Genomic DNA, 18452 nt, shown 5'->3' with positions numbered 1-18452 from the left:
CGTCGCCTCTGATTGGTCCGTGTGCAGACGCTTCTCTCTCATTGGCTACTGAAGGCAGGAGAGGCGGGAGGGTTTCCAGAGTTGAGGGAGGGACTGCGGGAGGAAGCCGGGAGGCTAACGGCGCATGCACCAAAGGCGGGGTCTGGCGAGGGTTAGAGGAGAGGGGCTGGGGTGCCCGGGGCCGGGGGTGCCCGGGGCCGGGGGTGCCAGGGGCTGGGGTGCCCGGGGCCGGGAGGGGGTGCCCGGGGCTGGCCGGGGGTGCCCGGGGCCGGGGGTGCCCGGGGCCGGGGGTGCCCGGGGCTGGCGGGGGTGCCCGGGGCTGGCGGGGTGCCCGGGGCCGGGGGTGCCCGGGGCCGGGGGTGCCCGGGGCTGGGGGTGCCCGGGGCTGGGGGTGCCCGGGGCCGGGGGTGCCCGGGGCTGGGGGTGCCTGGGGCTGGCGGGGGTGCCCGGGGCTGTGGGTGCCCGGGGCTGGCTGGGGCTGAAGAGGGACGGATGTGCTGGCAGCTAAGCCCCCCCCAAGCACCCACACCCCGAGAGGCTGTCTGCACACCCCTGCACGGAGGCTGCCCGCAGAGCTGCCAGGGTCTGCAGACCTCGCTTGACCCGGGAGGCTTTGGGGGGAACCACACGGGCACCCCTCAACTGCACAGCCCTCCTTCAGCCTTCCCGGCTGGAGATTCCCCGGGAATCCGACCCTCCTTCCCACACACCACCGGGTCTCGGCCCTCGCAGCAGCCTGGAGTTTTCATGCTGATGTGAATGCATGAATCAAAACGTGAGGAAACACAGAACCTGGCCCGAGAGTGGCGGGGCGCTGCACCCCGTGCGATCAGCCTGCATCCGCTGTGACTCTGGAGTCCCTCGGTCTCCGCGCTGCAGCCGTCCCCCTTGGGAAACTGGCAGCGTGCATGTCTACTGCCTCTGGCTGGGCAGGATGCCGCATGGACAGAGCTAAGACCCTTTGCGAATCACGGGGGCAAGATTGTGGTTTGAAGCCAGCCCAGTCAGGAAAGACTGCGAGACTCATTTCCAATGAACCACTTAAAAAGAAATAAAAGCCAGAAGTGGAGCTGTAGTTCAAGTGGTAGAGCACGAGCGTTGAGAAAAAAGCTAAGGGTCAGCACCAGGCCCTGAATTCAAGCACACACGCGCACACACACACACACACACACACACACACACACACACACACACACACCAGGCCCTGAATTCAAGCACACACGCGCACACACACACACACACCAGGCCCTGAATTCAAGCACACACGCACACACACACACACCAGGCCCTGAATTCAAGCACACACACACACACACACACACACACACAGTTTAAAGTGATTACAAAAATCCATTTTGCCACCCAGTTTAATATGGGCAGATTGGAAACAAAACCTCGAACTACAAATCTAAAGTGATTTGCATATCTGCAGCTTCCACCTGCCCGTCCTTCAGGCCACAGACAGGAGCCTCGGCTCTGGGATGATTCAGTGTGAAGAAGTCATTGAAGAAGACCGGAGACAAGACAGACTTTCCCAGGATGGGTGGTACTGCGACGCTGACTGACAGAAGCAGCTTTCTCTAAACTCTTTCTGCAGCCATTTATTTACAAACACTTTATATACAAGATGTATTTACAGAGTCAACATAAGAAAATATGAAGGAAGTTCGTGACATGAAATTGAATGGTTTAGGACAGACAGGGAACCGAATTCCTGGAAAGCTCTAGGGCTCTAGTTTTCCATGTTCTCTCCCTGCGGCTCTGTGAAGAGCAGCAGGTGGGGGGGGGGGGGGGGAGGGTGCATGGGGGGGGGTGCCATCAGCTCTTCACGAGGCACTGGCTCTTGCTCAGCTTCCCTCTCTCGGCTAGGTAGGCCAGCAGGTGCCTCCGCCTCCGCCACGTGACCTTCACCCCGTACTTCTCCTCGGGAGTGTCTTTCACCAGAACGGGGCCGGGCTCCCGGCTCTTGCCAGTGGGGGTGCGGAGGATGTGGGTGGAGAGGCTGTTTTCCTTCTGGTCTGGGAGGATGAAAGAAGATGCGGGGGTCTGGATTTCGGGTGGGATGAAGACATGAGGTAGGCTGTGGAGGGGTGATACCGACGCTTCCGCAGAGCTCTGGGGGCTGAGCAGGGGAACTAAAGGCTTTCTTCTGGAAACGGCCTTTTCAGGCTGACGGGGGTCCTGTGGGATGGGCGGGATCCCCAGGGTCTCTGAACTGGGGGACCGTGCAACCTCGAAGGGCAGCTGTGGAAACCTGCCGGCGGATTTCCGACTTGAATGTCTTGCCTGGTGTCGGTGATGCTTCCGGCAGGCAGGGAACTGGCACTCTGCTGTGGTATCAAACTGTGGTAAGACCTAAGGGCCCAATTTAAAAAAAGTGACACAAGCCAATTGCCAAGTGAAGTACCTAAATCTCTTGGGTACTAAGAAACAGCACCTACATCCAAAGAACAGAATACTTTTAGTTGTGTCTGGAATCAGAAATGAGGTTGTAAAATAGCAATGGACACAAGACAAAGATACTGTCTAGAGAAAAGAATAGGAAAAGCTAACCATTTTGGACGAGTCATTCATCATGCCTAAGAAGGGACAGTGGCTGGGGGCACCAGTGGCTCACACCTGTAATCCTATCTACTCAGGAGGCTGAGATCTGAGGATCAAAGTTTAAAGGCTGCCAGGGCAGGAAAGTCTGAGATTCATATCTCCAATTAATCACCAAAAAGCTGGAAGGAGCTATGGATCAAATGGTAGAGCACTAGCTTGAAGCAAAAAAGCTCAAGGACAGCACCCAGGCTGAGTTCTAGCACAGGTGCGCACGCGCGCGCACGCAAATACGCGCGCGTGCGCAAATACACGCGCGTGCACACACACAAACAGTGCTCTTTCCCTTTATACTGTGCAGACATGACTTGCTTACTGTCTAAAGTTCATATGGTAGGTGTTCAAGAAACAGCTGCGTTTTAAAATTTGCCTGCCATTTATCTGATTTTCCTGCCCAGTAACTGAGTTGACACTGAGCTTTTTCAGAAGAATATGGTAGGGAAGACTCCAGTCCCACTCACATCTTGGTTTGAACCAAGAAAAAAATAAGATATGCTAGAGAGGGCAGGAGTAGGGTTAGGGTAAGAGCTCGAAATCTTCTTCTTTGGAGGCTCTGGTTCAATGCAGCAGCCAGCAATCAGAAAAGCAGGGTACAAGTGAAAAGAGAGCTCCATGAGCACACCCCTTGGGCTTACCCAGGAAGTGATGGAGCTGTGGTCGATGGGCTTGCTGGGCACCTGGACCGTCCGCGTGGCCGGAGGCTGTGGAGAAGCATAGTGGTATTTGGGGCCCTCCAGTGGCTGCTGCTGGAAGAGCAGCTGGGCTTTCAGGGACCGTCTTTGGTGTCTTTTTTTGGGAGGCATAAACAGGTAAATGAAGAGCAGGTGGTAACCACATGATGCTGGCTGCCTTCAGGTTGGGGGTCAGGCTCCAATTTCAACCCATGCCTGAAGAGAAGTAACAAAAACAATTCAGATGATCCCTCAGCTCCTGCCAGTCTACCCTAAACTCAAAAAGTTATAAAGGACACAGCTTCCTGTACCTTCACTACACCAATCACACAAACACAATGTTCATATCGGACCACACTCAGGGAACATCTGTGGAGTTCAGTGCTGTGCTGGGTGCTGTGAACTGAAGATGGTTATCGTTTGTTTAACAATCATTTGTTCATGTCCTGGTCTTCGAAGGAGCTGAGAGTCAAGACTGGGGAACGTAGCTCAGTGGTACAGTGCTTGCAAAAATCTTTGGTCAGATGCACAATATGAAGACCTATTTGTCTATCTATCTAGAGAAGAGGAGAGAGGAAAAAGGAAGGAGAAAAGAAGTGGGCAGGAGAATGGAAGGGAAGACAATAGAAGTCAGTGGCTCATGACTAATTTTAGCTACTCAAAGAGACTGAGATCTGGAGTATCAAGGTCTGAACCCAGCCCAAGCAGAAAAGTCCACTAGACACCATTCTCAAAATAACCAAAAACAGTCAGGCTGGAAATACAGTTTAAGTGGTAGAGCACCAGCCATGAATGTACAAGCTGAGTGAACACAAGGGCTATGAGTTCAAACACTGGTACTAAAAACAGGACGGAAGGACGGAAGGAAGAAAGGAGGGAGGGAGGGAGGGAAGAAAGGAAGGAAGGAAGGAAGGAAGGAGGCAGGGAGGGAAGGAGGGAGGAAGGGAAAGTGGGAGGAAAGGAGGGATGGAGGGAGGGAAAGAAGAGCTGAATATCCAGCAGAAGGAAACAGACTGTTTCAACTCAGTAAGACTGAAATATGTTCTATTCACTTCACATGAGGCTTTCTAGACAACCAAAGTATGAGCCAACCCCATCCCAGCACTCAGGAACCTTCAAGTCAAGGTGAGTCTGGTCTAAGCTAGACCTTGTCTCACAAAACAAAACAGCTGCCTTGTGAATTCAAGGAATTGCCAATTTAGTAACCCAAAGTTTAACAGGTTGAGAGGTAATCAAAGTCTAAAAAGAAAGGCCAGAGGCTGGTGGCTCACGACTATAATCCTAGCTACTGAGGAGGCTGAGATCCGAGGATCATCCCGGTTCAAAGCCAGCCTGGGCAGAAAAGTCCTTGAGACTCTGATCTCCAATTAATCCCAGAAAACGCCGGAAGCCGCGCTGTGGCTCCAGTGGTGGAGCAGTGACAGCCTGGAGCAAAAGCAGCTCAGGGGACAGCGCCCGGGCCCACAGATCAAGCCCCAGGCCTGGCTCTAAAACAAAAAAAAAAAGTGTCCATTGGATCTCGTGGCCCGATCAACTTCAAGGAGAGCTTCTGCAGCGGGCTGCACACACACTTTCTGGGTGTGTGCGGAGGGGGGATTGAACCCAGAGGCCTTCCATCTTGCCAGGCCGATGCTCCCCCGCCGTGGCCGCGCCTCCAAGCCCGGCGACCCGACCTGGACGACGATGCCATCGGCGCTGCCCGCTCCCCTCGGCCCCTGAGGTGCGCTCTGGGGGCGCAGAGGCCCTGCTCCGGGGCCCCGGGGCAGTGAAAGGCGCCGGCCTTGCCTTCCCCCTCTGCCACGGGGCGCGGCCGGGGGCCGAGGCCGGGCCTGGGGGGGGGGGCCTTGCTTGCATTGATGGGGAGTGGGGGTCGCTCAAGTCGAACCAGATCCTCAGAGAGGCCGGGCACCGGGCGATCGACGACTGGGGGAAAGTGGGGTGCGATTCCCCCCCCACACACCCCCATCCCACCCCCAGGAGAGGGACGGACACGGACGGGAATGGGGGGGGAGGCGGGGAGTGAGGCCTGCGAGGGCTGGGCGGGCCTCGGAGCCCGGGCCTCGGGGTCCCCCCCCCCCCCGTACCCTCCTCGCCCGGGCCTCGGGGTGCCCCCCCCGCTCCCCCGCCCGGGCCTCGGGGTCCCCCCCGCCCCCCCCGCCCGGGCCTCGTGGTCCCCCCCACTCCGCCCCGGCCTCGGGGTCCCCCCCGCCCCTCCCTCCGCCACGGCCTCGGGGTCCCCCCCGTCCCCTCCCTCCGCCCGGGCCTCGGGGTCCCCCCCGCCGCGCCCCGCCCCGGCCTCGGGGTCCCCCCCTCCGCCCCGGCCTCGGGGTCCCCCCCGCCCCCCCCCTCCGCCCCGGCCTCGGGGTCCCCCTCCCTCCGCCCCGGCCTCGGGGTCCCCCCCCCCTCCGCCCCGGCCTCGGGGTCCCCCCCGCCCCCCCCTCCGCCCCGGCCTAGGGGTCCCCCCCGCCGCGCCCCGCCCCGGCCTCGGGGTCCCCCCCTCCGCCCCGGCCTCGGGGTCCCCCCCGCCGCGCCCCGCGTCCGGTCCCCCCCGAGCCGCGGCCCCCGGCTTACCGGCCCCCGCCGGCCGGGCCCGGTCTCCTCAGCGGACGCGGACGCGGGAGCGTTCGAGGGCCGAACGCGGAGACAACGCCGTCGCGGCCGGGTGACGTCACGGCGCGCCGCCGCCGGCGCCGTCACGTGACCCGCAACGCTCTCCGCCGGCGCCAATTTCAAACAGCGGAACAAACTGAAAGCGGGCGCTGCCGGGCGGACCCCACCCCGGGCCCCGGCCCCGGGCGTCCCCGCCCGCCCGCACGCTCGTCCGTCCGCACGTCCTGCCGCCCGGCCTCGCCGCGGGCCCCACGCCCCGCACCCGGCCCGCCCGCGCCGCCCGCGCCGCCGGCCCCGCTCCGCCCCGGCGCCAGCCCGCCCCGCCGCGGCCACAGGTGAGCGGGCCCGGGGATGGGGCCTGGGGGGGGGGCCGCCCCGGGGACGGAGACCCGAGCGGGGTGCGTCTTCCTCCCGTCGGCCCCCAGCACCCCTGGAGATGTGGCCACGCTGGGGGGGGATCCCCGGCGGGGCTGGACACCGAGCTGGTCGCGCTGCGCGCCCGCCCCCCGGGGCCCCGCGGAGCGCGGGGTCCGCTCACCCGGCCCCAGCCGGGCCTGACAGGACCAGCCAGGGGCTGGTGCACCGGAAACGAAGGGGAGCCCCGGGGGTGAGGGCGGGCAGCCGCTGGAGGTGTCGAAGGTAGAATGATGAAAACTATCACATGTGGGCTGCCCGAGACCTGGCTCGTGTATCAAGCGCCAGGCCCCGCGAGTTCAAACCCCGCTCCTGCAAAACAGATGCGCACATAAATGAAGAAAATAATGGTGACTCCATCTGCAAGCAACTGCTAGCACGTCCTCGAAAGGAAAAGGGGTTTGAAGGCAGGGCAAGGGAAGCTACAAAGGACAGGAAGAGCTTTAGGCAGATGGCAAATGTCGAAATAGGTAGTTGGGCTTATGAGTGTGTGTGTATGGGGCGTGCGTGCGCGTGTGCGGCACACATGCCAGTACTGAACTTGAACTCGGGACTGGGGCACTATCCCAGGAGAGCTGGCATTCTTCCACTTCAGTTCCACTTCCAGCTTTTGGCTGGTTAATCGGACGTAAGAATCTTACAGATTTATTTTTTGCCCTGGCTTGGCCCTGAACTGGGATGCTCAGATATCAGCCTCCTGAGTAGCTAGGATTACAGGCATGAGCCCCTGGGCTCCTGGCTTCATGCAATTGTATTTTGGGGAGATGATAGTTGTTCTAAAAAAGAGACCACCAGTTTCCTCTGTATCTCAGAGGACCTCAAAATAGAACAACAGGATTTGATTAAATGGTAGTGTATTCCAGATAGTTGTAAACATTAAGGAAGTGCTATCAAGAAAAGTAAAGATGGGCTGGGAAGGTGGCTCAGTGGTAGAGCATGAGGCCCTGGGGTCAATTCCTCAGCACCACTTAAGCAAAAAGAAAAAAGCCGGAAGTGGTGCTGTGGCTCAAGTGGTAGAGCGCTAGCCTTGAGGTGAAGAGCTGAGGGACAGCGCCCAGGCCCAGAGTTCAGGCCCCATGACCGGACCGCCCCCCCAAAAAAAAAAAAAGAAAAGAAAAGTAAATTAAAGATAAGCCGACTTTATTGGCATTTCAAAGCCACCATAGCATGTGAAGCAGCAATAGCACATCTCAGTCGTCAGGAGTGAGGGTTTTCTAGCATTACCTTCTGCAAGAGGCATTAAGGGATACATTGACAAATCTAAAATTCCCAAAAGCACACGCAAATATTACTTGCAATGTTACTGGGGAGATGTTTTGCAAATTGTGTGAGAAGATATACATTTTAAAAATTAACGCAAGGTGACCGGGATGTAGCTCAAGAGTAGAATACGCTAGCATGTGCAAGGGCCCGAGTTCAATCCCAAGTACCGTAGAAAACAAGAGCAGCAACCTAGGAAAAGGAATGATATCCCCTAGAGTTGTACAGTGTGTGCAACTTTACCATAGGCCCTGGATAGCGAACTTCCCTTCTATCTGAGGTCCTTAAACCAGGAGGTGATTTCTCCACTGACAAGAAAGTACCATCTACCTGCTCTTGTTTTGTTTTTTTTTTTTTGTCGGTCATGGGGCTTGAACTCTGGGCCTGGGCGCTGTCCCTCAGCTCTTCAGCTCAAGGCGAGTACTCTACCACTTGAGCTACAGCGCCACTTCCGGTTTTCTGGTGGTTTATTGGAGATAGGAGTCTCACAGTCTCTCCTGTCCGGGCTGGCTTTGAACCTCGATCCTCAGATCTCAGCCTCCTGAGTAGCTAGGATTACAGGCGTGAGCCACCAGTGCCCGGCTGCTCTTGTTTTTTGTTAAGACAAATTCTCTCACTCCATAGTCCATACTGGCCTCCACCAATCTCCCCGGTGCTGAGATTGTAAGTGTGCATCACCATACCTGGTCTCCCCCGATTCTGTAGGCACTGATCCTGTTACTTACAAATGAAGATGGCAAAGTGCACTGTGGAGTGGATTCTAGGATCAGGATCTTGTCAGGACTCCTGATTGTTCTCTGATTCTGGCATTTCCTGTTCTGTCCCTCCACGTGAGCTGTCTATAGTACAGTCAGCAACAAGAGAGATTTCCACCTATGGACAGATGTTCTTAATAAGCAGGCTGGGAAGGTGGCTTAGTGGTAGAGTGCTTGCCTAACATGCATGAAACCCTGGGTTCAGTACCACATACACAGAAAAAAAAGCCAGAAGTGGCGCTGTGGCTCAAGTGGTAGAGCGCTGCTAGCCTTGAGCACAGAGAGGCTCAGGGACACAGAGCTCAGACACTGAGTTCAACACCCAGGATGCCACACCCCCTCCCCCCCAACCAAAGCAATCTTTTTTTTTTTTTTTGCCAGTCATGGGGCCTGAACTCTGGGTCTGGACGCTGTCCCTCAGCTCTTCAGCTCAAGGCTAGCTCTCTACCACTGGAGCCACAGCGCCACTTCCAGCTTTTTCTGTTTATGTGGTGCTGAGGAATCGAACCCAGGGCCTCATGCTTGCAAGGCAAGCACTCTACCACTGAGCTTCCTTCCCAGCCCCAAAGCAATCTTCTTAAGCTCCCAGAAGGAACCTTTCTAGCTCCAGCCCAGTACCACCTGGTCCCTTGGAACTGCTTCTGTTTGCTATGATTTTTCACCTTCTTTGGTCACAGCTGAGAACCTCTGCTTGTTTTCCGAGGTCTTTGCCAACCTCCAAGGGACCTGGAGGCATGGGTCAGAGTGCCTGCCTGCCAAGCATGAGGCCCAAGTTCAAAGCCATAGCGCTTCCAAAGCTGCAGGGAGCATTCATCTCTGCCTTGAGACTCAAGTTCTCCTACGTGCTGGAAATGTTTTTTTTTTTTTTTTTCCCACCAGTCCTGGGGCTTGAACTCAGGGCCTGAGCACCATCCCTGAGCCTCTCTGTGCTCAAGGCTCTCTACCACTTGAGCCACAGCGCCACTTCTAGCTTCTTCTGTGTATGTGGTACGGAGGAATCGAACCCAGGGCTTCATGCATGCTAGGCAAGCGCTCTACCACGGAGCCACCTTCCCAGCCCCGTGCCATACACTCTGCAGCCTAATGAGTCTCCCGCACCCTGTTTCTCCCAGGCACATGCTCGCGATCACATGGAGAGTGAAAGCGCAGACTCACCATGAAAACCAGCCCCCGGCGGCCACTGATTCTCAAAAGACGGAGGCTGCCCCTTCCTGTCCAGAATGCCCCAGCAGAGGCAGCAAAGGAGGAGCCCAAGGGGCCCCCTGCCCGACAGGAGGACCCCCCTCCTGCGGGAGCCCCGGCCTCCGCGGGGTCAACAGAGTCCAGCTCCTGCAAGTTCCCAGCGGGAATTAAGATCATTAACCACCCCACCATGCCCAACACGCAAGTGGTGGCCGTCCCCAGCAACGCCGACGTGCAGAGTATCATCACCGCTCTGACGGCCAAGGGAAAGGAGAGCGGCAGCAGCGGGCCCAACAAATTCATCCTCATCAGCTGCGGGCGGGCGCCCCAGCCTCAGGCCCGAGCCCAGGGTGACCCCAGGAGGACAGACGGCGGGCCCCAGACAGCCGACCCGAAGCCTGCTGCCAGGAACGTAAACGCAAGCCAGTCGCCCACAGCCGCTCCGAGGCTGGGGGCCGAGAGCTGTGGTATGTGCGCTGCGGGGGGGGGAGGGGGGGGGGAGGCTGCACTTCCGGCTTCACGGCAAGGTCCACCCTCGGTCAGTCATGGGATGCCTGCCATAGACAGGCATCCTAGCTCTGCCTGGAGGTCCTGTCTTCCTTCATCCTGGGCTCCTGTTGAGATTTCAGTGATAATGTCGCATTTCCTATAGCCTTCTTTACACTGGAAAAGGATTTCGTTTGTTAAGAGAGTACATGAGGGGCTGGGAAGGTGGCTCAGTGGTAGAGCGCTTGCCTTGCATGCATGAGGTCCTGGGTTCGATTCCTCAGCACCACATAAGCAGAAAAAGCTGGAAGTGGCGCTGTGGCTCCAGTGGTAGAGCGCTAGCCTTGAGCTGAAGAGCTGAGGGACAGTGCCCAGGCCCAGAGTTCAGGCACCATGACTGGCAAAGAAAAAAAAAAAGAGAGAGTAAATGATTTATTAGCGGGCGCTGGTGGCTCACGCCTGTCATCCTAGCTGTTCGGGAGGCTGAGATCGGAGAATTGAGGTTCAAAGCCAGCATAGCATGGGCTTTGAAAAAAGTCCATGAGACTTTTTTCTCCAGTGACTCACCAGGAAACCAGAAGTGGCTCTGTGGCTCACAAGTGGTAGAGCGCCAGCCTTGGGCCCAAATTGGCTCAAGGCAGGCATGCATCCCACGTGGATTATTTTTACTTGTTTCACTGGGAGCCACCAGCACCTGGCGTCAAAGGAGCAGCTGAGAAGCATGGGGAGGAAACTCGATTTTGTGCAAATAAGCAATAACCCATCTGTAAGGTTGCCTTGCCTCGTGTCAAAGATTCTGTCTGAGCCAGGCGCTGGTGGCTCACCCTGCGATCCTAGCTAATCAGGAGGCTGAGATCTGAGGATCAGAGGTTTGAAGCCAGCCTGGGCAGGAAAGTCCATAAGACTCTTATCTCCGGCGAAGCATCAAGCTATGGCTCAAGTGGTAAGAGCATAAAAGCTCAAGGATAGAGACAGAACCCAGGCTCCTTGTGTGTAAGCCCCAGGATCAATCTGGCTCCTACTGGAATGCACTTTGAACTGTGCTGGGTTTCTCCTGAAGTCCACAACTTGGTAAACTAAGAGTAGAGGTCAAGGGGGGTGGAGGGGGGCGCTAGTCACCAACTGTGGGTCTGTTGGGCATCTGGTGAGGGAGACGTTGAAGTCTCAGATTGTTCCCTCTAGCTGGCGGTGAGGCGGCGGGCTGCGTTCTGGACAGCAGCCTGACCAACATCCAGTGGCTTGGGAAAATGAGCTCGGATGGGCTGGGCCCCTGTGACGTGAAGCAAGAGGCGGAGGACAAGGAGAACTTCCCGCCGGAGCAGAATCACATCAAGGTAAACTGTTCCCTCCTCCCCAAGAAGTCGGTCAGTGCCGCGAGTGTGCTAAGTCTGAACTCGGCCTTGGGCTTCCTAGGCAGCTGCTCTACCACTGGGGCTACACCCCTGCCCTTTATTGGCTTTAGTTGTGGGGACAAGGGCGGGGTGGGGGGGGGAGGAGACAGGTACTGGGGTTTGAACTCAGGGCCTTGGTCTCTCCATTGGGCCACAGCTCCACTTCCAGCTTCGTGGTATTTAGTCAGAGATGAGAGTCTCGTGGACCTTGCCTGCCCAAGGTTGGCTTTGAGCCGTGATCCTTAGATTCCAGCCTCCTGAGTAGCTAGGATCGCAGGCGGGAGCCACCCAACGCCTGGCTCAGTTTTTAAAACTGAACGATGAAATCTTTTATCTGAGACCTAGCAAAATCCGTGAGCTCTGGAGATACTTGTTACCTGCTTGCGAGTGTGTCTCTTTGCAAATGTTGAAATGGGTTATTCACGTCAGCAAGAGGCATAGAACTCATTGAGCCAGGAGTCTGCAAAACGGGCATGGGTTAATAGAAAACCAGTGCTTCCAATAAAGACGTTTCAATTGGATCTTTTCTGTCATCGGACAACAAAATGATGATAGGTAAGCGTGCGACGGGTTGTGTGTCTGGTACACTTCTGGGACCCGGAGGCCTCTGCGGTGGGGCCGGTCCTCGGGAACGTGTCTGTTGCCATCCCCCCCTCTCCGCCCCCCCCTTGGGCATGTCTTTCCCCACAGGTGGAGGAGCCGTCGGGAGCGCCGGCATCCTGGCAGGACTCTGTGTCTGAACGGCCACCCTACTCCTACATGGCTATGATCCAATTCGCCATCAACAGCACCGAGCGGAAGCGCATGACCTTGAAGGACATCTACACTTGGATCGAGGACCACTTCCCCTACTTCAAGCACATTGCCAAGCCGGGCTGGAAGGTAATCTGCCCCCTGGCCGCCGCGGCCCAAGGTCACTGGGGCCCTCCAGTGTGCACCAGGGGTGTGGGTCACCTGCAGAGTGGCCTGATGCCGTGAACTCAGGCCGTGTCACCACTTCCTGCATCAGTCTTTGAGGATTCTGGGGAGAATTCAGGAGTGGTAGCAGACCCCCCCCCCCCCCCTTTGTGCCACAAGCCATCCAAGAGACCACAGCAGGAGTGTGCACCAAGTTTTATGAAAGGTCTTTTGTGTGTGTGTGTGTGTGTGTGTGTGTGTGTGTGTGTGTGTGTGTGTGTGTGTGTGTGTGAGATGAGTCTTGAACTCAGGGCCTGGGCGCTGTCCCTCAGCTCTTCAGCTCAAGGCTGGCGCTCTACCACTTGGGCCACAGCACCACTTCCGGTTTTCTGAGTGGTTTATTGGAGATTAGAGTCTCAAAGACATTCCTGCCTGAGCTAGCTCTACGGTGCGGAGGCTGAGGGAGAGGTGATATTCCTGAAGCTACATCTGGTGATAATAGTGATCTCTCTTGGTTTATTGTTTTTTCCCCGATTCTGGCTTGAACTCTGGGCTTGGGCACAATCCCTAAGCTGTTTCCGCTCAAGACTAGCGAGCAACCACTTGACCTACAGAGCTACTTCTGGCTTTGTTGATTAGAGATAAAGACTCACAGATGCCACTGCCCAGAGCTGGCTTCAAACTGCGATCCTCAGATCTCAGCCTCCTGAAGAGCGGCGTGAATGACTGCTCCCCGACTAACTAGGCGTCTTTCTCCTTCAGAATTCTATCCGGCACAACCTCTCCCTCCACGACATGTTTGTCCGGGAGACGTCAGGCAATGGCAAGGTCTCTTTCTGGACCATTCACCCCAGTGCCAACCGCTACCTGACGCTGGACCAGGTGTTCAAGGTGAGGCTCTCGACCCGTTCTTACTGGATCAGCAACCCATGAGACCCACCGATAAATCCCGCCTGGCCGCCCCTGTGCTAGAGGACATTATAGAGCCAGGTGGGGGCAGTGTTTCCCTGGAACACTTCATACTCTGCAGCTTTCCTGGCTCCTGATTCCACGTGTCTGGAGGGGGGATCCAGGAATCTGTATTTTCAGCAAGCGTCTCAGTGGGGTAGGGAGGGTGGGGTTCTTAGAGCCACAGATATCAGGTCGGGCGCGGGTGGCTCACGCCTGTCATCCCAGCTACTCAGGAGGCTGAGATCTGAGGATCAGCAGTTCCAAGCCAGCCCGGGCAGAAAAGTTCCCTGAGACTCAGAAAACCAGAAGTGGCGCTGTGGCTCAAGTGGTAGAACGCTGGCCTTGAGCTGAAGAGCTCAGGGACAGCGCCCAGGCCCTGAGTTCAAGTCCCACAACCAACCAAAAACAAAACACTAGAGATCAGAAACACAGCCGTTCCCCGGCACCTCTCTCTCCGGGAGCTGTGTGTAGCGTTGGGACTCCGGAGGGCCCAGGCGCTCCCCTGGGACGAGTGTCCGTCTTGCCAGGCTGGCCAGCTTGGCCACCTCGGTGGTGACTTGGTGTTCTTTTTCTCCACCATGCCCGGCCGCCACCAGCCAGTGGACGCGGGATCTCCACCGTCACCGCGGGCCCTGGAGTCAGTTAGGTTCTTCCCTTGCCCGGGGCTTGGCCCGTGTCTCCTCCCGCCTCAGCATGACTTTAGTGTGGAGGGGAGGGAGCCGATGGCCGAGGGCCTGGCAGGCCCCGTATGCGGGGTGGGGGGGGGGCTGCGTACCCCTCCCTCCCCTCGACTCCCACGGGGCTCCCAGAGGTGCACTGAGCAGAGCAGGGCGGGAAGGGCATCAGGAGGCCTTGTCTCCACCCACCCACGGCCATCTCTTCCTGAGCTGTCCACTGCGATGCACCAGCTTGCGCCGATGGGGTTCTGAGCCTGAGGTTCTTAACTCCTTAATCCTGGTCTCCCCCGCCCCGCCCCGCCATGAGCAGCAGCAGAAGCGGCCCACCCCGGAGCTCCGCCGCAACACCGTCATCAACGCCGAACTCCCGCTGGGCGCACGTGAGTCCGACCGTGCATGCAGGCCGGCCTGCTTCCCCGGGGCGAGCGCCCCGCGGTCCTCTCCTCGCCAGCCCCCTGCCCCTCATCCCTCCTCTCCCCTCCCAGGGCGGAAGATGAAGCCGCTGCTGCCACGCGTCAGCTCCTACCTGGTCCCCATCCAGTTCCCCGTGAGCCAGCCGCTGGTGCTGCAGCCCTCGGCCAAGGCGCCCCTGCCCCTGGCGGCCTCGCTCGTGGGCTCGGAGCTGGCTCACCACGGCAAGCGCGTGCGCATCGCCCCCAAGGTGAGCGTAAGTCCGGTGCCACCAACACGGGCCAGCTTCTGGGCAGAGAGGAGGGCGGATGCCTGCAAAGGCCTGTGGCATTGGTGGGGTGCAGACCAGGCACTTAGGGGGCCGGTGCCCAGGGCAGTGACAGAGGAGGCTGCGAGGCCGGCCGGGGAGGGAGAGCAGCAAGGCCCCCATGCCCGGTCCTGGTACAGCGGGAGCCGCCCTCGCCCGCTTCTCGGTCTCCAGTGGGAGACACTGAGGGCTGGATAATTGTTTGTGGGAGTTGGAGTGATGCCGTCCCAGGTGTCCCCGGGGGGGGGGGGGGGGGGGACCCAGGCCCGGCCCAGAGCCCAGGTCTTTGGTCCAGGGAGGAGGGAGGGGAAGGGAGCACTGTCTGTAGTCGCCAAATCTGGACTTGACTGTGGGGAGAAGGTTCTGTGGGCAGGGGTGCTGTGCCAGGGCCCGGGACATCTGTCACCGCTGGGAGGCCCGAGTGGGTGTGGCTGAATGACACTCCGGGGTTTGCAGAGAAGCACATTGTGCATGCTCGCTCTCTTCCATTCCCCCTCTCCCCCTCCCTGACCTGCCTCCTCCTTTCCTTCCCGTCCCGTTTTCCTCCTTCCCTCTCTTCCTTCCCCCTGTCTGTCTGTACAAGCTGACATTGAACTTGAATTCCTCCTGTCTCAAACTCCTTAGTACTGGGATTACATACTTGACCCTTCCTGCCTCTCTTCCCTCCCTCCCTCCCTTCTTCCTTCCTTCCTGTTGGTCATGGGACTTGAACTCAGGGCCTGGGCAGTCCCCAGACTTTTTTGCTCAAGGCTAGTGGCCTACCACTTCGAGCCACAGCTCTACTTCTTGTTTTCTGGTGGCTCACTGGAGATAAAAGAGTTACAGAGATTTGTGCCTGGGCTGGCTTTGAACCATGACGCTCAGATCTCAGCCTCCTGAGTAGCTAGGATTATAGGCGTGAGCCACCAGTGCCTGGTTTGCCTTTCTTTCTTTCTTTCTAATTACAAACTTTTTTTTTTTGGTTGGATCGTGGGGCCTGAACTCTGGGCCTGGGCGCTGTCCCTCAGCTCTTCAGCTCAAGGCTAGCACTCTACCACTTGAGCCACAATGCCAGTTCCAGCTTTTTTTTTTCTGCTTATGTAGTGCTGAGGAATCAAACCCAGGGCTTCAGGCATGCAAGGCAAGCGCTTTACCACTGAGCCACCTTCCCAGCCCTAATTACAAACTTTTATAGAGCCAGATGCCTGTAATCCTAGCTAGTAAGGAGATTGGTATAGCGTATCTTGGTTCGAAGCCAGGCAGATAGACCAGACCAAGACTCTTACCTCCAATTACCCAACAGAAAGCCAGTGTTGGAGATGCTGTTCAAGTGGTCAAGTGATAGCCTTGAATAGAAAAAGCCAATCAAGAGTGTGGAGACCCTGAGTCCAAACCCCAATGCCTCACAAAAATAATAAAATAATAATATAATCTGCCCTCTTCATTATGATGCTACGTTCTCATACTTACAGATTTTCTTCTTCTTTTTTTTTTTTTTTTGGGGGGGGTTTGGTCGTGGGTCTTGAACTCTGGGCCTGGGCGCTGTCCCTCAGCTCTTCAGCTCAAGGCTAGCGCTCTACAACTTGAGCCACAGCACCACTTCTGGCTTTTTTTTTTCTTTTTGCTTATGTGGTGCTGAGGAATCGAACCCAGGGCTTCAGGCATGCAAGGCAAGCGCTCTACCACTGAGCCACCTTCCCAGCCCCTCATACTTACAGATTTTCTAAGAGTTTAGAAAAACAAGACACTGGGTGCCTGTGGCTCACGCCTGTCATCCTAGCTACTCAGGAGGCTGAGATCTGAGGATTGAGGTTCAAAGCCAGCCCGGACAGGAAAGTCCATGAGACTCTGATCTCCCATGAACCACCGGAAAACCAGAAGTGGCGCTGTGGCTCAAGGGGTAGAGCGCTCGCCTTGAGCTGAAGAGCTGAGGGACAGCGCCCAGGCCCTGAGTTCAAGTCCCAGGACCAACATAATTGATTAATTAATAAGACAGGAAAGCTGAGGGGCTGGCTGAGTGCTGGAGCGCTTTCCACCGAGCACCAGCAGGAGATCTCGAGAGGCTCGGCCCCATGCCCACGGTCCTCTCCCCTCCCCGCCACGTCTGTCCCAGGGTCTGCTGACCGACGAAGGCGTCGCCCCTCTGCCCGCGGCCGGCCCCGTGAAGGAGGAGCCCCTGCTTGGGGAGGGATCGCTGCTGCCCTTGCTGCCCGTCCGGTCCATCAAGGAGGAGGAGAGCCAGCCCGAGGACGACGCGGCCCTCCCCACGAGACCCATCAAGGTGGAGAGCCCCCCGCTGGAGGAGTGCCCCTCCCCCTGCCTGTCCCCCCGCGAGGACTCGTCCTGCTCCCCCACGCCGCGCCGCCGGAAGCCCTGCGGCGGCCTCTGCTCCCCAGCCCGCTGCGTGTCCGAGATGCTGCTCCTGCAGCGCAGGGAGCGCAGGGAGATGAGCCGCTCGCGCAGGAAGCAGCACCTGCGCCCGCCCCGCCTGGACGAGCCCGAGCTGCTGCTCTCCGACGCCCCGCTCCTGGCCGACGCCTCCGAGCCCGAGGAAGGCGGGCCCTTCAAGACGCCCGTCAAGGACACGCTGCCCGCCTCCTCCACCCCCAGCAAGTCCGTCCTGCCCAGAACCCCCGAGTCCTGGAGGCTCACCCCCCCGGCCAAAGTGGGGCCCCTAGACTTCAGCCCGGTGCGCGCGCCGCCCGGGGCCTTCACGCTGCCCGAGCCGCTCACGCTGCCCGGGCTCAGCACCACGCCGCTCAAGAATGTACCCCTGTTCGACTCCCCCCGGGAGCTGCTCAATGCTGAGCCCTTCCACCTCAGCTCCGACCCCTTCGGGAGCTCCTGCCCCTCCGACCTTGAGGCCCCCAAGCCGGGCTCCCCGGACCCGCAGGGCCCCGGCCCGTCGGCCAACCGGTCCCTCACGGAAGGCCTGGTCCTGGACACCATGAACGACAGCCTGAGCAAGATCCTGCTGGACATCAGCTTCCCCGGCCTGGAGGACGACCCGCTGGGCCCCGACAGCATCAACTGGTCTCAGTTCATCCCCGAGCTGCGGTAGAGGCTGGGCCTCCGCCGCCGGGCCTCCGGGCTGGGCGCGCGCATGTGCGTGTGCAACCCCGGGCCTCTGCCGGGAGCAAGGCGGGCACGAGCCACGTCGCACACCCAGGCGGTGGCCGCTGCGGGCAGCAGCGCCTGCCCGGAGAACCTTCACGGCTCTGCGCCCCCCAGCCCCCCCCCCCCGCCCCACGCTTTGTGGGGTGCCTCCTGTCAATGGTGTAAATCCTCCAGATCCTCCTCTAGTTACACACGGGAGCTCATCCTGGGGATCATTACCCACAGGCTGCTGGGAGGAGGAAGGGGGGCATCTGCTGGGTACAGGGTGCTCAGGCCTGAGGCACCCCAGGGTGGGGGGGCTCCCTGCTTTTTGGGGTTCCCCTCCCCTGTCCTCCCTCCCCAGGCCAGGTAACGGGATCTCTGGTACTGGGTGAAGAGTTGAATTTGGGGGTGAGGGGACCCAGATCCCCCCCACCACGTGTCTCTCCGATCATGCCCCTGATGGTGCCAGGGAGACCCAGCACTGAAGAGAAGGCGGCCGGAGGTGGGAGCGGCAGAGGGCCCCGACCTGCCTGCCCCCCCCCCCCCAGCCTGCCCCTCAGCTTTGCAAAGGGCCCCCCCACCCTTAGGCCCCGCCTCCAGAACACTACTGTACCTACCTGCTGAATAAAACCCACGGTGCAAATGCTGCTGTCTGGACTGCTGGTATTGGGAGGGGGGAGGCGTAGCTTTGGCCCCAGGCCCCTCCCCTGGGGCCTTTCTCTGACATGGCCAGCTTCCCAGAGTGTCCAGCCCCCCCCACC

The 18452-nt window shown here is 58.6% G+C and overlaps 2 protein-coding genes across 2 annotated transcripts; one reads left to right on the top strand and one right to left on the bottom strand.

The window, feature by feature from the left end:
- Positions 1 to 1785: 1785 nt before the first annotated feature.
- Positions 1786 to 5928, bottom strand: Rhno1 (RAD9-HUS1-RAD1 interacting nuclear orphan 1). Its single transcript, XM_042673270.1, has 3 exons — positions 5844 to 5928; positions 3237 to 3488; positions 1786 to 2355 (listed from the first exon to the last, which is right to left on the bottom strand). Exons 2-3 carry the CDS (start codon positions 3402 to 3404, stop codon positions 1819 to 1821), a joined length of 705 nt encoding a protein of 234 aa, XP_042529204.1. The 5' UTR covers positions 3405 to 3488; positions 5844 to 5928; the 3' UTR covers positions 1786 to 1818.
- Positions 5929 to 6190: 262 nt separating this feature from the next.
- Foxm1 (forkhead box M1) lies at positions 6191 to 18199 on the top strand. Its single transcript, XM_042673267.1, has 9 exons — positions 6191 to 6217; positions 9424 to 9960; positions 11162 to 11313; positions 12061 to 12252; positions 13030 to 13158; positions 13815 to 13859; positions 14206 to 14275; positions 14381 to 14556; positions 16706 to 18199. The coding sequence occupies exons 2-9, from the start codon at positions 9468 to 9470 to the stop codon at positions 17651 to 17653; spliced, it is 2205 nt and encodes a 734-aa protein (XP_042529201.1). The 5' UTR covers positions 6191 to 6217; positions 9424 to 9467; the 3' UTR covers positions 17654 to 18199.
- Positions 18200 to 18452: the final 253 nt, after the last annotated feature.

Source organism: Dipodomys spectabilis, unplaced genomic scaffold, assembly GCF_019054845.1.
Source record: "Dipodomys spectabilis isolate Male_0828 unplaced genomic scaffold, ASM1905484v1 ptg000785l, whole genome shotgun sequence".
NCBI classification, from domain to species: Eukaryota; Metazoa; Chordata; class Mammalia; order Rodentia; family Heteromyidae; genus Dipodomys; species Dipodomys spectabilis.
Note: the sequence above shows the minus strand (reverse complement) of the source record. Positions and strands in the feature narration are given on the sequence as shown.

What these genes read in the sequence shown, in the direction of transcription:
- Rhno1 (XM_042673270.1), bottom strand. Translation starts at nt 3,404, where the DNA reads ATGCCTCCCAAAAAAAGACACCAAAGACGGTCCCTGAAAGCCCAGCTG. An exon ending in ACAGCTCCATCACTTCCTGG is followed by an intron (nt 2,356 to 3,236) that starts GTAAGCCCAAGG and finishes TTGGGCCCTTAG; the next exon opens with GTCTTACCACAGTTTGATAC.
- Foxm1 (XM_042673267.1), top strand. Translation starts at nt 9,468, where the DNA reads ATGAAAACCAGCCCCCGGCGGCCACTGATTCTCAAAAGACGGAGGCTG. An exon ending in CACCGCGGGCCCTGGAGTCA is followed by an intron (nt 13,860 to 14,205) that starts GTTAGGTTCTTC and finishes CGCCATGAGCAG; the next exon opens with CAGCAGAAGCGGCCCACCCC. An exon ending in CGAACTCCCGCTGGGCGCAC is followed by an intron (nt 14,276 to 14,380) that starts GTGAGTCCGACC and finishes CTCCCCTCCCAG; the next exon opens with GGCGGAAGATGAAGCCGCTG.